Here is a 16,029-nt window from a genome sequence, read left to right as displayed (position 1 = left end):
ATTCGGGCATACCAACCAATCAGCTGCGAGATAGAGCATAGCCATATATCATTGGTTAATATTTCTCTGCAAAGTAACATCAGCTCCACCAATTGGTTCTCCTTCTCTAACGTGTCAGTCGTGGTGTAATACAGATGGTGACAACAATCCTGACATGAATGTCTGAATAAATACAATGAAGTCGTAAAAAATATTGGAAGGACTTTGGTTTTTGAAAAGGCGTACAGAAATGGAGGTAAGTTCGAATAAAGTCTGTCTGACTCGTTTTAGCAAACCAGCTAGCTAACGGTAAACAAGTTAGCTGTCACCCAGTTGAAGTTTAGTGAAAATAAACATTTTACAAAGCTTATGAAGTTTCCATCTTTTTGAAGGATTTCTGTTATATGTCCAGAGATATGTTGTATTCGTCCAGGAACGTTATGCCAATCTTTACAGGCTGCTGCTACGAAACAGGAACATGTACAATACTAATATGTTGATCGGTTTACACCAACAGAATATTCAAAACCTCCCAATCGACATACAGACGACCAAGCTTCTGGGTGAGTAAAAAGAGATCTGCAATGAGATGTTAATCCCAATAACACAAATTGAACAAATGTTCAGAGTGCGTGTGGACATTAATGTTGAATCATTGTGTTCACAGACTGGTTGTTGGATCGACGTCACTGCGGTCTGAAATGGCAGAGTGCAATAAAAGTTATCAGAGAGAAGATCAATTCTGCCATCCAGGACATGCCAGAGAGCGAGGAGATCAAGCAGCTTCTCTCCGGCTCCTGTAGGTCCTTTACAGTCGCATCTTATTATCATTGCACTTAAGTGTTAGTGATAATCATCACATTTTGGAAAGAGAATTACAGCACTTGGTACACTGGATAAAAATAAATGAAACTGCTGATTCTTTTGCAATTCCTTTTCATATTTTGTACTACTCTCAGAAGTGCATTTAAAGTATCAATCATAGGTTTTGGCACAGCTTGTCATAGGAAGGCTAGACAAATGTTTGACTAATACTTGCATGTTGTTATTGTTTGTCCTCATGCTTTGTATATATATAACACTTTTAAGTTTTCTCTTTGTTTTCTTTGTTTTTAATGATAGACATTCACTACTTTCACTGCTTAAGGATAGTGGAAATTCTGAAAGGAACCGAGGCTTCCTCCAAAAACATCTTTGGCAGATATTCATCTCAGCGAATGAAGGTGTGAGGAATTAAACTGTCTCAGAGCATGCATACTTTTTTTTGCAAAGTTTATAATCAATAATACACACAAAACGGTTGGTGAGGATGGTCCTCTCTAAAACTATGATGACTGTCTGAAAATTCAGGTTTAAATTTTGTTTCCTGTTTTTATTTGTTTGTTACAGGATTGGCAAGAGATTGTCTCTCTCTATGAAGCAGATAATGTGTATTTGGGTGAGTGTGATATAAAAACAATAGAAAACTCATAGCTCTGTGTATTTATCATACTGACACAATATTTCTTCAGGCCTTATCATTCCGTTGGATGTGAAATAACAAAAATAAGAAGCCATAGAATACATATTTTTTCATAGGTCTGCATTATTTGTTCTTTCAATCACAGCTGATGCTATGTTGAAGTGGGAGAACCACATGGCTGAAAATAGATGCTCTGTGTCAGTAATTGCTTTGCATTAAGCTGAACATCAGGAAATTTAAGAATTTTTTTCTAATTGTGAAAGTCTTTGTTACTCTCCTAATTGAATTCTTAAAGATATGATAAAATTTTTTTATATATCTTTGTCTGTCCAAGCCGAGTTGGCCAGCTTGCTGATTCGCAATGTGAGCTATGAAGGTCCTGCTCTAAGGAAGCAGATCGCAAAAGCTCAGCAGCTGCAGCAGGAGCTAAGCAGGCGGGAGGTGGAGTGCCAGAGCTCTGGAGCAGACCTGAGGGAACGTTACTATGCTGCATGCAAACAGTATGGAATCAAAGTAAGTACAAGAATGCTATAGTGAAATTCTATAATGTTCTGCGATATGTCTTTTTATTTTATAAGACAACTGGTTTTTCTTCTGACAGGGAGAAAATGTAACCCGGGAGCTTCAGGCACTGGTGAAAGATTTGCCAGTTGTTCTTGCGGAGGTCGGGAGGGATGCCGCGAAGTTAGATGAGCATATCCAATTTTATACTGCTTTCACTAACTTCGTATGTGAGTGGTGAGTATATCAGTAATGTGTCTTTTTTTTCATGCTGCTCTGCCCCCTTTCCCCTCTCAATAATTTATACAGAACAACATAATACAGAAATATCCTCGACAGCCATGTGGGTACAATATTTGTATTAGCCTTGAGATTTCTGTGTAACAGTTTGTTTGTGAGGAATAGTCAAGGTGTTTAAACAACAGTCTGGATTGGAGGGTCATTTAGATGTTGTTGGGGGCAAATCACTGGACCCGGGGGGGAGGGGCGGTGTGAGCACACACACACGGGGCATCATCTGGAATTTCCAGATGATGCTCACCAATGTTAAACTCACCAAGGAAATGAGTTTCTGGAATTGTGGGTGTCATATATTGTACATCTTTTTTATGGATTTGTCTGAAAGGTGATAAATGTTGTAGAAATCTTGCAGTTGTCACTTTTATAGTCTTCTCTTCATGCTGTATTTATTAGAGACGTCATCACACCGATGAACAAAAAATTGAACAAAAAATTATTTACCTGACACATGTTGCTAATTTGGGCGGCACAGTGGCGCAGTGGTTAGCGCTGTACCCTCACAACACGGTGGGTTCGAGTCCCGCTCTGTGTGGAGTTCGCATGCTCTCCCCGTGTCTGCGTGGGTTCTCTCCGGGTTCTCCGGTTTCCTCCCACCTCCAAATTCATGCGCTTCAGGTTGATTGGCCGGTCCCAAATTGCCTGTGGGCAATTGTGTGTGTGATTGTGTGTGCGTGTTTGTATGTCTTTGTATGTGGCTCCACAGTGCACTGGCGTCATGCCCGGAGTGTCCCTTGCCTCATACCTATGCCAGCTGGGATAGGCTCCAGCTCCCCGTGACCCGCTAAGGCGGATATAGTGGCGGTACATGAAAATGTATGTTGCTAATTTTTGTTCCCCATTTTCTCACATGTTGCTCCTGGAAGGTCTGAGCCTGTGTTGCCCTTGCTGACATTTGTCCAAAAGAGAGGAAACACAACATATTATGAGTGGAGAACAGGGAATGTTCCAACGGTTATTGAGAGGCCAGTTGTGGAAGAGGAACCTGATGCAGTCACAAATGATATGGTTAATTTGAATATTTCTTTATAATTGGATGTATAGTAGCTTCCTGAAAAATCTCTCAAATCGATGAAGTCCAGTATTAATACACTGCAAGAACAAAGATAATAATTAATATGTCAATTTATAGCTAACTCTAATTGCCACTAACTCTGTTTTGATTGAATTGTCTTTAGATTGATTGGGGTGACTTTGGCAAAGCTGCAGATATGCAGAATGTAAATGATAGCATCACAGTTAAGGATGGAATAGAATGGGGCATCAGTCTGGAACCAAACACTGAGGTAAGACACCAGAGCATAAACGTGGCTGAATTTTGATTTATATAGCATATAATATTGTATGTTATATAGTTTTCCAATTAATAGTTGTGAAAAGTAAATTTATGTATCTATTCAATAAATTCAATTGATAAATAAATGTTTGAAGTGCCAGAAATAATGCTCTAAGTGTATCCTCCAATGTATTCCACACTGGCCTATGCACTGACATTTTAATTATAGTTAATTCAAGTGAAAATGTTTTATTTAAGACCAAGATGAGGGCTACTTAAGTTTTGTTCATTAAATTAAAATCCAGTTGATATAATATACCAACGTCTGTCTGTCTCCCTCAACAGAACACAGGAGCCGGTGGAATTGACTGGGGTGACAGTGAAGTGGCTCCCATTGAAATAGAAATTATAGATGCAGGGACAGACTGTAACTATTTTTTTAATATATCGATTTATGTGTGTGTGAGTGCGTGCATGCGTGTGTCTAGGTGTGTCTGTGTGTGTGTGTGTAAAAGCAGCTCCTTAAATTATCCTCTGCTCACTGTTAGAATGTATGTCAGCATGTGTGTTGTCTTTTAGGTCCTGAGGGTGTGGCCAGAGGGGAGGATGCTTTATCCATACTGGAGAACTCCCAGTCACGCAGTCAGTTCATTGATGAACTTATGGAGGTAAATCCTTGTCATTTAGCTTGAAAGTTCCCTGGTAAGACTATATATTCATTTGATTTATGTTTGAAGTGATGCCATCAGCCTGGAGCTACTTTGTTTTCAATATTCTCTGTAGGACTAATTATCAACTGCAGCAGACAGTTGTATTTTGTATTTTAAGACAGCTTTAAATGACATTGTATATGTACTTCTTTGAGAGAATGTTATATTTACATTTTTCCAGAGGCATCTAAATTAAATCCGATCATTTTTTAAAAATTGTTAACCAAGTCGACATAGAAAAATAGAAAAATGTTTTCAGTTGAAGGATTGTCACCAAAATTTTGGTATATAGCTTAGATTATATCCCATATAACTGAATGTTTTTTATGTTTGTACAGCTAGAAGTATTCCTCACCCAGCGTGTGAGTGAAATGGCAGAGGAGGGAGATGTGGTCGCCATGAGTCAGTTCCAGCTGGCCCCATCTGTCATTCAGGGCCAATCCCGTGAACACATTCAGCAAATGATGTCACAGGTGCAAAACCTACAGGGCAGGCTCACCTCTCTTCGGATGCAACACCTGTTTATGATCCAGGCCTCACCACGGTATGCCGCTATAGCTAATCCCAATTGTTATTGTGTAAACCGTGTGATTTTTGTCAATCTGCTGATTCTGATTCAATTTGGAGCAACAACTGAAAAATCTTACATTGACGTTAATGGTAAATGGATGAGATTTACCATTTAAACCCCTTTCCTTCAAAAGTACCATTATCTCTTTTTTTGGGGGGGGGGACAATATTGTGTAGCTATGTTGAACGCGTGTCAGAGGTGCTGAGACAGAAGATGAAGCAAGCAGACATTCTGGTTCTGAAAGGTGCCACAATGGCTGAAAATAGGCAAGAAGCTCTAGAGGAGCAGTCCAGGCTGGAGCCTCGTGTCGATCTGCTAGCCGGATGCACCCGGGAACTCCAGAAACTGGTATTGGATAATTTGGTTTTATTTTTGCTAACATAGTTGACAATTGTCCATCTACAAATCAACACATTTGTCTATATACACTTTTATATATATTTAGGCTTTTATACAGTGTCAGATTATTTGAATATACTGTATATTGCACAAAGGGTTTATGCTTAATCCATATGATACCTTGGATTGTCATTAATAGTTAGCATTATTACCAGTAAGTCTAATTGTTTTTCTCTTCTTTTTTTATTTTTTATTTTTTTTCAGATTGAAGCTGACATTTCAAAGAAGTACCACAAAAGACCTGTAAACCTAATGGGTGTTAATATATAGTGAACATCACAGGCATTCTCTATAAATATTTTTGGCATAATCTGTTTGGAAAAATAAAATTGGTATTTAATTTTAAATTGTCTGGTCTTTATATAATATTTTCTGAATTGGCAATAGGTAGGAAACATTTGACTTTTAAAAAAATATGTGTCTGCCATTTATTATTACATCCACATCATATAGAATATAGGTGATTGTGCCAGTATATATTTTTATTATTACAGATATCATTATTTTGTCATAATACTACAAAATGTAAATGCAAATATATTTCATTTTGAGTAATCCAGGAAATTCAGCAATTAATTGTTCAAAATATGGGATCAATTTGTAAAACGTGACTGAGGAAAAAGAAAACTATAATTGTCAGCACATTCTCTCAATTTAAAGTATTTGCTGCTAACTTTTTATAATCTTTCTCCAGAAGACGAACTGAGGATACAATGGAAAAATTTTTAAAATTTACAAGATACAGTACATACAGTATTTATGTAACATTAAATGTGATATTTCATAATGATACACAGTATTGGGTATATATAGTAAAGTATGGCGTGGTATTGTTTAAAGTGACGTGTTGTATGAAGTGTTTTGCCGCTGAATGTCTTTCAGTATATGACAATCAAAACAATATTACGAGTACAGTACAGGATGTTTTTTTTCTATTTTCATTGTGTGTGTGTGGGGGGGGGGGGCTCAGCGCTTGCCACTAGAATGTTCTACGCATGCTCTGTAAAAGCGTGTTTTGGTGTCAAGCACAGCTGCTAGGCTAGCCGGGCCAGCTAACAGTTTTGCAAGTCATGGTGGGCCATTCAGTGAGCAAAGGCTGGAGAATGCTACATTGGGCAACAGCGTGGACTTGTGATGAAACAGGACTTGATTAGTGTTCATACATTGTCCAGGACTTTTGGACGCAAAGACGGTTCAAAATCTCTATGCGTAAGTATTAAAACAAGCCATTTTCAATTAATTAATGCGTAAGGCGTTACACGGAAGATGGTGAATCACGGCATAAGATAACTATCAGACACCCGACACATGAACAAGCAGATAATTACGTGTTATTCACAAGATACGGTAGTGTGTATTATCTACGACATATGATGCTGCTCAAAGTTGCTGAACTGAACAGATAGCGTTAAACTAGCTTCGGAAGCTAGCATAGTGTAGGCTTTTGAGTTCATGTAGTTGTTTAGCATTTTCTATTAACCCTGCCCACGTCTCATTCCCATTGGCTGAGAGCAGCTGGAGTCATGTTTCGTCATCGCGCTTGAGCCCTGTAAATGGCCAAACAATCTGACAATCATGTTTTCACACTTGTTGCTAGGGAGATTGATGCTAGCCACAGCGGAAGTGGGTAGTAACAAAATGCAAGTAGAGGTACCTGTCACTTTTAAGGGTAAACAAGTAAATAAGTTTTAATGAGATAATTTGGCGACTAGTTATATCCTTGTCACGTACTGTCACAAGGATAACATATATACACAATAACAGTAGCCGAATCTCAAAACACGAGGTAGCTAACGGCTAACGTCACAAGGATAAATATAAGTGCAGCTGTGTGAGGGGAGGGAGGGACCCATCCGGCCACCGAACGTCGTTGATGCGTGTGCTCGGCAAGCTTTCGCGACTTCATTCACCTTCAGCAGCACCCAGAAGAAGTAGTTGTCCTGCCATGGGTGGGGTGAGTCGTAAAGCTCTGGGTTCCTCATCTTTGGTCTGCTGAATTTCTTAGAGCCAAAGCCGACATGACTTCTATAGTGTTGAGAGGATGAGGGGATGCAATGGGCTAGCAACTCCTTATTTTTTTCATTTACATAAGCTAAATGCAAACGTAGGTGGGTAAGTGTTGTGTATCTTAGGACTGAAAGCAATGAAATTCTAACGTTGAATTCATGTAATTTGTTGTAGATCATATTTTTTTTGGTCTTCACATTTGGCAGGAATGGGAGGATGAGAACTCTATGAAGAACACAGCTTTGAGCACAGACTGGACTCTCAGAGTGGAAACCACATCTTGGATTGTAGATGCTTTTTAAACATAATCTTTTTCAAGACCCCTTTCCTCTTGCTGTCTCACCCTTTTTATGTTCATATATGCAAGTAAAGGGGTATTGATCCAAAGTTGTTGGCCCTGTTTTTGTTTTTAGTTTTTTCCTTCACCCTTTGTTCCTTTGTAAAGAAATGCTTTACCTGAAAAAGTACTTCACAGAGGGCCTGATTCAGTTCACCATCCTTCTGAGTCTCATTGGGGTGCGTGTGGACGTTGATAACTATCTAAGCAATCAGCTGCCCCCATTGAGAGAGATCATTCTGGGCCCTAGCTCAGCCTACACCCAGACACAGTTTCACAACCTGCGCAACACGCTGGACGGCTATGGCATCCATCCAAAGAGTGTGGATCTGGACCATTTTTTCACGACTCGACGATTGTTGAACCAGGTGCGCCAGCTCGATCGTCTCTCTGTGCCTAGTACGGAGCTCAACACCTGGCTAGTGCATCGTGACTCTGAGACTGTGGTGACCGCCAACAGCCAGTCCAGCCCCAGTATCACCCTGGACAATGGGGCCGGCCTAGACGACGTTAACAACGCTGACGCTACCCTGGCCATGAGGGGAGGAAGCGGAGCACCTGAATCCACATACAACCTGAATGCAGCGGACACCAGCCTGGGAGCTGTGGCCCCAGAGGGCAACCAGGAGCAGAGCAGCAGGGATGGCAATGACAACCTCACCAAAGAGGTACTGCAGCTCGTTTCTTCCTTCAATCTGAGGTGTCAAAATTATGAGCAAACATCTACTACTGAAAGTTGACAATTCTTGTTTTCTTTTGCAACATTCACCATTATAAAAGTAGATTTTAATCACGTATTTATATTCAAATATCCCATGCAGTTGGATGTACAATTGAGGTATTCTTTGGAATAGCAATCTCCATAAGCCTCTTCAGTACACAAAATCAATAACATGTAAACAATATCTATCTTTGATTTTGTAATATCCAAGGTTAACAAGAGAAGTTAGACTTAACCATTCTAAGTCTTTTTAGTTTCATAAATGTTTAGTGCACGGGATCATAAAAACCAGACAAATGAACAGGTACTGAATTTACTAATATAACAATGTACCTTTATCACTGTCAGAAAGATTTTTATGAAACCAGTTAATTCACATCATTCAAAGCTTTGAATTCTGATCATATTTAATGTTGTCCATGAGCATGTCACATTCAAAACCACGACAGAGAAGCCTTCTGAGTTAGCTCTGCCAGTGATTTCACATTTTCACTGGTGTTTGATGTCTTTTTGCAAGATTACACAAAAACAGCTTTCACTGATTTTCATAAGATTTGCTAAGAGGGTTGGGTGTGCGGAGGGGAACAACCGCCAAATTTTGCAGTGGACCCACGGGAAGTGGCAGACTGAAGGAGTATTTGCTTTCTTTAACATTGCAATACTGGACTTTCTCATAATTGTTTGTTAATTCCCCTTAAACAACTTGATGGTTTACCATAATATCGGATGGAGGATGCAGAATTGTCCTTAAGAAGCAGTCACTGAAATTTGAATTAGATGGATTAAAGGGTAGATTATTCTACTTTGTTTATGAATGCTGTGATAATAAAGAGAGCAGCCATTTTGATGGGGCACATGTCTCGACTGTTGAACCTTGGTGTCAGTACAACCCTTAGTGGGTGCCTGCAATTATTCTCTACAATAAACCAAAAATTTTAAAAAATATTTTTAAAAGTTATTTATTCCATTTCGACATTATGGAATAAACAAGTAATTATTGGAAGTGTTTATATTTCAGTTCAATTCATCTGTTATTTCTCCAAGAAAACTTATGATGAAAGTATTGATGAATGGATTTCGAGATGACACAAAGTCATTGTTGAACTGTAATAAACTCAGACTTCTTTCTGATCAGATGACATCTGCTGTGTCAAAGTGTTTATGTCATGGTTGCATCATCTGACTTTTCTGTCTCTCTCTCTCTCTCTCTCTCTCTCTCTCTCTCTCTCTCTCTCTCTCTCTCTCTCTCTCTCTCTCTCTCCTTCCAAACCACATTTCTATTAAAGATAACAGGAAAAGCACTAGTTTATTATCACAAATCCATAAATAGTCCTTAATGGCACGGTGTAATTGGCACCTCACTAAAGTATAAATTATATTTGAATACACTGAATTTGTGAGCAATAACTGGTTGCTAATGTAACTTTCTTTGCATAGGGCCATTTTTCAATGGTTGCTATATGTTTTTCCAGGATATTGACTTAATTGACATTCTATGGCGACAAGACATCGACCTTGGTGCAGGAAGAGAAGTGTTCAACTACAGCAACCGTCAGAAGGAGAGTGAGGAGAAGCCCAGCTTATGTGAACACAAAGATGGGAATGACGAACAAGAAAGCTGGAGAAATGGAGTAAACTCACAAGAGGCTCAACCAGTGGACGGCGAGACAGGAGAGAGCATTCCAGAGCAGGTTTGTAGATGAAATGGATCTCTGTATCTTGTTTGGGGTTTTTTTTTTCACCCAATAGGAGAAATCAGAAAGGAGGGGTTTACACACTGGGGATTAATGTCTTTTTGCTGCAGCTGCTGCTCTGGTTCTTGTGAAACATCTCCTGTCTGTCTCCCTACTACAGATAGAAAATAGTTTCATATTTTTATTGAGGCATCTTCCCCAATGAGTTAACAAACTTTGTTCATGCTCTTTTTTGTTAAAATGCTTTTGATCTTTCCTTTTTTATTTTTTAAATTTGAGGCTTAGCCAAGAACATATCCTTAGGCATTCAGAACTGTTATTCCTAGTGATGTATACATTTAGAAAACACATGCAGTACATTTATTGTTGGTATCAATTATATTACAAGTACAGGATATAAATGCAAAGAATGCACAATTTCATTTTCATAATTGCATGAAACAGAATAGCGCGGCTTGAGTAGCCGCAAAGTGAAACTTGGCAGATATACAGAATATTAACGAATAATGCAAGAAGTAACATGCGGTTTGTTTTGGGATGTTTCAAAGCTGTTGGTCAAACTGTGCTGCAGTCTGTGTTTTAGACCTTCATTACTGCTGTTAAACCGCCAAATGGATCACTTTTGTTTGTGATGTGAAAGCAGTAAAGACCAACCACAGATGTGTTCTAACATGACTTCAGATCGCCACCACTGTGTAATATATCTGCTTGAACTATGAGGTGTCCTGTTTATATTCTGTGTTCATGCACTAAATTTGTAATTAACCATTTAAGTTCAAGAATCTCAACCCACAGAAAACTGGTGTAGGTGTTTTGAGCTTGCCTACTTTATCACTATTTTCTGAGCTTACCTAAAACACAATAACTATTCTGTCATTGTATTATCCTGAAAAAATCTGCTGTAAGACGTCTGTGAGCACACAAACCTCATTTGGTTTTTTTTTGGGGGGGGGTTGTATTTTTTGAACAGGACTGGCTCATTAACTGAACACCTGATTTAAAAGCAGCCATTTTCAGCACAAATTCTACTGTCGTATTCATATTGTGCCTTCCTCTCCAACTTTTACTCAGCTCCCTGGTATTGGCTCACAGACATCCTTGTCTCTCCAAGAATGCCTGAGGCTTTTAGAGGCGACTTTCCCTTTTGGAGAAGAGTCTGAGGTACCTTTAAAATTTGTTGTTTCATATGTATTAGTAGTGTTATAAAACGGCGGTCCACAACTACCGGGTCGTGACCTGGTACGGGGCGGCACAGAACGTTTGAATTTTTTTTTTTTTAAATCAGTCTAAAGATGATTTATTTTGAAAAATGACATCTGTGCGGAATGATGCACAGACAAATGCATGCGCATGTGCCTCTTGACAGGTCTTGATCACATGACAGGTCACCAGCCGTTACCCCTAAATTAAGCACTCACAACTGTGCCCCAAAAGTATCGAAAACCATGCTTCCATTTTCAACCTCCTGTCTTTGTGAAGCGGGATTTTCTGAAGTGATCGCAAACAGAACCAAACTGCGGAGTAGACGGGACGTCCGGAACACACTACAGGGGTCATTGTCTCCCAGTATGCCTAGATGTTGCTCATTGCAGAGAAACATATTGCAATAGGGTATTTCAAAATACACTTCATCAGCGCAGTCACATGAATCAAGTTTTTTAATATAATTATTCATGAAAAAGGATTTTCGTTCTCAAATAAACAACTTTGTTTATTATTTTAACAATTATCGAGCAAATGAAGGCCGGTCCGTGAAAATATTGTATGGAACCAGTCCATGGCGCCAAAAAGTTGGGGACCGCTGTTATAAAACATGACTATCATCTTGTTTAAGTCCTTTGTGATGTGAAACTAAAACTACTGTGAAATTGTGAGAACATTTTTGCTTCATGAGTATATTTTCAATTAGTTCCCAGCCCCGGTTGTCACCCCAGAAATAGTTTCCAATGAAGAAGTTCCTTCTACATCTCAGGGCCTTCCTCTGGCACCACAGCCACCCCAAGCAGAGCCACAGTTAGACCTGGAACAGCAGTGGCAAGACATCATGGCTGTCATGGAGCTACAAGTATGTTCACCTTTATCATTGGCGCTATTGCAAATTAGTGAGATGTATTTATTTGTCTTATCTGTAGACTGGCAAAAGTCGTAAAGAAAAATCTTTTTTTTTAAAAATACAATGAAATGATGAATTTGGATTTTAAAAAACTTGGTTTTTAACTATAAGAAGTACAACTTAAACCGTAATATTAACCACAATATGGGATTTATAATCTGTTATGTATCTTTATGTTTTCCCCTAACAAAATGTCTCTGTTGAAAGGGAATGGATGTGAACAATACATCACTCAACTCCGACTCCAGCAGTGTCGATGGAACAAGTGGGACGACTGAATCAAATGCATTGGGAAATTATGAACTTGCTACTGGCGCCACACCGGTGAACCAGGATGTCAGCCTTCACCAGGCCTCCCTCCCCAGCTGCAGCCAACACTTCCCCCAAATGTTCAATCCCCAGCTGGGCATCAACCCACGAACCATCCTGCCCAGAATCTCTTCCAGCAACTCCAGCAACATTAACTCCACATTTGGAGCCACCAACCTGACTGGAATTTTTCTCCTCCCACATAATAGTTCTAGTAACAACACAACGTCCACATCTATGCTGCCTGACCCGTTCAGCACCCTACTGGAGGAGTCCATGCTCGATGAAATCAGCCTACTGGACCTTGCGATGGAGGAGGGCTTCAGCCAGGCCCAAGCTTCTCAGTTGGAGGATGAACTTGACTCAGACTCTGGTCTTTCCTTGGACTCCAGCCACAGCCCAGCCTCCCCAAGCAGCTCTGAGACTTCCTGCTCTTCGGCAGCTTCTTCCTCTTCCACATCAGCCACTTTCTCAGAGGAAGGCGCTGTCGGGTACAGCACCGACTCTGAGGTTGCCACAGTAGAAACTGAGGAGGGTGCTGTCGGCGGCTATCAACCTGGGTATAGTAAGCTCTGTCGTATGAGCTATCAGGATCCATCCCAGTTCCACAGCCTCCCTCAGCTTGAGGGCATCAATCACAATCATACTTACAACCTGCCACTTTCCTCTGCATTCGCTGAGCACCCAGAGCTCCCCATTTCAACTGGGAAGAAGACTGTCCGTGACAAACAGCATTCGAAGCTTCAGCCTCATCCAGACTTGCTTGACAAGCATGCCAGTCGTGACGAACGGCGAGCCCGTGCCATGAAAATCCCCTTCACCAACGAAAAGATCATCAATCTGCCTGTTGAAGAGTTCAACGAGCTTCTTGCCAAGCACCACCTGAGCGAAGCCCAGCTGGCCCTCATCCGCGACATCCGCAGGCGTGGCAAGAACAAGATGGCGGCTCAGAACTGCCGAAAGCGCAAGCTGGACACCATTATAAACCTAGAGCAGGGCGTCCAGGACCTGAGGCGCGACAAGGCCCGTCTGCTGAAGGAGAAGATGGAGTACATCCGTTGCATCCGGCAGATGAAGCAGAAGATGCACAGTCTGTACCAAGAGGTGTTCACTCAGCTACGGGATGACGAAGGTAGGCCCTATCCTTCCAGCGAGTACTCGCTCCAGTACAGCACAGACGGCAGCGTGCTGATCATGCCCCGCAGCGTGGCCACTCCCGAGCAGAACCGGAAGCCCGAGAAAAAACAAAAAGACAAAAAAAAGTGAGCTGTGCAAACTGCTGTTTATTCTATCACTTTGCTAAATCAATAAGAATGACTTCTGCCGATGCAAGAAAGATCTCTTTTTCCTTTACAAAGATTGTGGTGAGTAGAAAAGTGGTATTGTTGACTACTCCTCTCCTCCTGCATTAGTTTCTCCCTTTTCATTCTGTTCCTACTGGAAACAACTTTAAAGCAGAAGCAGCCTTTTGTTTTGAGTACTGATATTTTACTGTTTGGAGGGGGAAATATGATAAGGAGAGGAGGAACATAAAAAGGACAAAATGAGCTATTAGAAGAATTTTAGCTGCTCTTGACCTTGCACCACACCACTGAGGATGGAGAAGATTTGTAGGCTAAAACCAAGGACTGGTAGTGAAGCGCGGGAGAAAAAAGAACACTATCAACAATGTGTTTGGATAACTATGCACGGAAAGTTGTGAAGGACCATCAGATGACATCCCTCCTTGGAGACTTTTAGTGATTTTCAGTAACTGAGGCTTTTAATTTGCAAATCCTCAGGCGAAGAACAGAGTATACGGTTGTGAGAGGTTAGATACCAAAGGTTAAAGGAAGTCCCTCATTTAAGGATGCCATTAACACAAGGTTTTTGGGGCATATCGCTTGAACTGGATTCCTCTTAATGCTCAGACGCTGTACTCAAACTTTGAAGGTTTCCTTCACGTTTCGAGTCAGCTTGTTTGGTGCATTTAAGTTGAGAAGATCCTAAAGAGATTGGGTTTGATGTCTGAAAGGAGGATGTTGAGACAATAAGGAGTCAGAGGCTGAGTATTCTCAGGCTGGCCTCTGCTAAAAGAGGCCTGGAAGTGAAGTCGTACAAGAGGAGCAGATGGATGTTTTAGATAGAAGGCACACTGCATTGCTAAATGTATCAACGTCCTTATAAATTATGCATAGCAATTGTAATTTGTCTTTAAAAGGCTTGGCTATATGCATTTTGCTGTGTCTGTCGCTACTGTAGGTTTAAATACGGGCGCTGCGTTTAGGACGGCTCTTATTAACTCTTCACAATGTGTAGTATAGGTAAGGTTATAGGCCTTGCCACATCTGCTTTACGTAAAAGTCTCCACTTTTTTTCTTTGATTGAAAAATTCATGCGGAGCCTGTAATCATAAGGGGAATTCAAAATGCCATGATGGGCTAAGAGTTCCAGAGAGTACTGTACAATTGCCATCAACACCACTCAGTCCAGTCACAGATCAAAATTTGGGATAAGTTGTGGGGGTTTTTTGTTGTTTTTGTTTATTTTCCTCTGGTGTGTTTTAATCTAAGTTTAAAACAAGCTCAGTTGTTGCTGTGGTTAAGGGATATCCCTTTTATGTAATTAATTTGCCAATGTTACCCAACTGGAAGCCACTGGAGACGATTTTTTTACTGCTGTAAAACTAAGACATTGGCTTAAATACTATTAGTCCTATGGGGTTTTTTTTGTGTTGACAACAAAGTGAGTCAAGTTATAGAATCAAACTTATTTGAAGGGGCGACGTGACGATGTACGTTTTGGCCACTTTTGTGTCGAATGCCTTTATCTTACGATCTCCTCACTTTCACGTTAAATGTTTTGAGACTAACGTTCTCAAATTAGAAGTGCTATTACTCGTCTATTTGAATGAGGTTTGTCCATATGTGTTACATAACCCTCTCTTAAAAAAGAAAAAAATAGTTGAACTGTTGCTGCTGAGTTAGCAGTTAAGCTAGAGTATGTACAAGAGGCTTAACAAAACTCGCAGCATTAAGATGATGTCCAAAAAAAAGTTTTGAAAGGAGAATTGTCATCATTAAATGTGATATTCAGGCATGAAACTGGTTAACATTCACTTTAGTGTAACCCATTGTGACACCAACTATCTGGTACTGCTACTACTTAGTGCACTTTTTTTTGTCCGATGTAAATATTTTCATGTTTGTGTTCGTCATGATTTATGTAGTTTGTCAAATGTCTCCATAACAATTTCACCCTCTGCTTTTGAGTTTGTATGTAGTTCCCTCCGTTTTGACACATTTGTTGGCAATCAAGAGTTCTTTTTATCAATAAAATGTTTTTATTTTCAACCTGTGACTCTTGTGTTCTAGTCGTCATGAATGGTGGTGTTAAATATGACTTGTCCCAAAGCAGATTTTGTGGACGGGGGCCAGAGGTGGGCAGACTATTATTTACAACCATTATTGTGGGAGAAATTCATCACCCAGAGGAATGTTTGATTCTGTGTTCCATTGGAATGTTGACATGGTTACTGTCGTTCACACTCGGTATATGATCAGATGAGGAACCCGGTGAGTTTCACTTACATCGTCAGGTGACAAAATGAAGCAGGAGTCTGTATTTTACACATTTAAAGCTGAGCGAATATTATGCTACAGGAAGCTTTGGGT

The 16,029-nt window shown here is 40.2% G+C and overlaps 2 protein-coding genes across 8 annotated transcripts; both read left to right on the top strand.

The window, feature by feature from the left end:
• The first annotated feature begins 100 nt into the window (after positions 1 to 100).
• On the top strand, positions 101 to 5,542 carry cdk5rap3 (CDK5 regulatory subunit associated protein 3). Its single transcript, XM_068305560.1, has 14 exons — positions 101 to 235; positions 497 to 542; positions 647 to 778; positions 1,102 to 1,202; positions 1,369 to 1,417; positions 1,776 to 1,954; positions 2,043 to 2,179; positions 3,106 to 3,247; positions 3,418 to 3,525; positions 3,861 to 3,942; positions 4,095 to 4,183; positions 4,564 to 4,769; positions 4,973 to 5,144; positions 5,400 to 5,542. The coding sequence occupies exons 1-14, from the start codon at positions 230 to 232 to the stop codon at positions 5,463 to 5,465; spliced, it is 1,515 nt and encodes a 504-aa protein (XP_068161661.1). The 5' UTR covers positions 101 to 229; the 3' UTR covers positions 5,466 to 5,542.
• Positions 5,543 to 6,245: 703 nt separating this feature from the next.
• Positions 6,246 to 15,715, top strand: nfe2l1b (nfe2 like bZIP transcription factor 1b). Of its 7 annotated transcripts, none has more exons than XM_068305607.1 (6): positions 6,246 to 6,404; positions 7,409 to 8,207; positions 9,733 to 9,951; positions 11,026 to 11,115; positions 11,927 to 12,019; positions 12,275 to 15,715. In XM_068305607.1, exons 2-6 carry the CDS (start codon positions 7,650 to 7,652, stop codon positions 13,640 to 13,642), a joined length of 2,328 nt encoding a protein of 775 aa, XP_068161708.1. In that variant the 5' UTR covers positions 6,246 to 6,404; positions 7,409 to 7,649; the 3' UTR covers positions 13,643 to 15,715. The 7 variants fall into 7 exon arrangements, with proteins under 7 accessions (XP_068161708.1, XP_068161701.1, XP_068161704.1 ...); XM_068305600.1 differs by having other exon boundaries at positions 11,864 to 12,019; XM_068305603.1 differs by having other exon boundaries at positions 7,377 to 8,207; positions 11,864 to 12,019.
• The last annotated feature ends 314 nt before the right edge of the window (positions 15,716 to 16,029 follow it).

This window comes from Antennarius striatus, chromosome 21, assembly GCF_040054535.1.
Source record: "Antennarius striatus isolate MH-2024 chromosome 21, ASM4005453v1, whole genome shotgun sequence".
Taxonomy (NCBI): domain Eukaryota; kingdom Metazoa; phylum Chordata; class Actinopteri; order Lophiiformes; family Antennariidae; genus Antennarius; species Antennarius striatus.
Note: the sequence above shows the minus strand (reverse complement) of the source record. Positions and strands in the feature narration are given on the sequence as shown.

Excerpts from the sequence above, each read along its gene's own strand:
- cdk5rap3 (XM_068305560.1), top strand. Across the intron at positions 1,418-1,775 it reads AGCAGATAATGTGTATTTGG|CCGAGTTGGCCAGCTTGCTG; the intron begins GTGAGTGTGATA and ends TGTCTGTCCAAG. Across the intron at positions 2,180-3,105 it reads ACTAACTTCGTATGTGAGTG|GTCTGAGCCTGTGTTGCCCT; the intron begins GTGAGTATATCA and ends TGCTCCTGGAAG.
- nfe2l1b (XM_068305600.1), top strand. The coding sequence starts at position 7,650 with ATGCTTTACCTGAAAAAGTACTTCACAGAGGGCCTGATTCAGTTCACC. Across the intron at positions 8,208-9,732 it reads ATGACAACCTCACCAAAGAG|GATATTGACTTAATTGACAT; the intron begins GTACTGCAGCTC and ends ATGTTTTTCCAG. Across the intron at positions 11,116-11,863 it reads CTTTTGGAGAAGAGTCTGAG|TTCCCAGCCCCGGTTGTCAC; the intron begins GTACCTTTAAAA and ends ATTTTCAATTAG.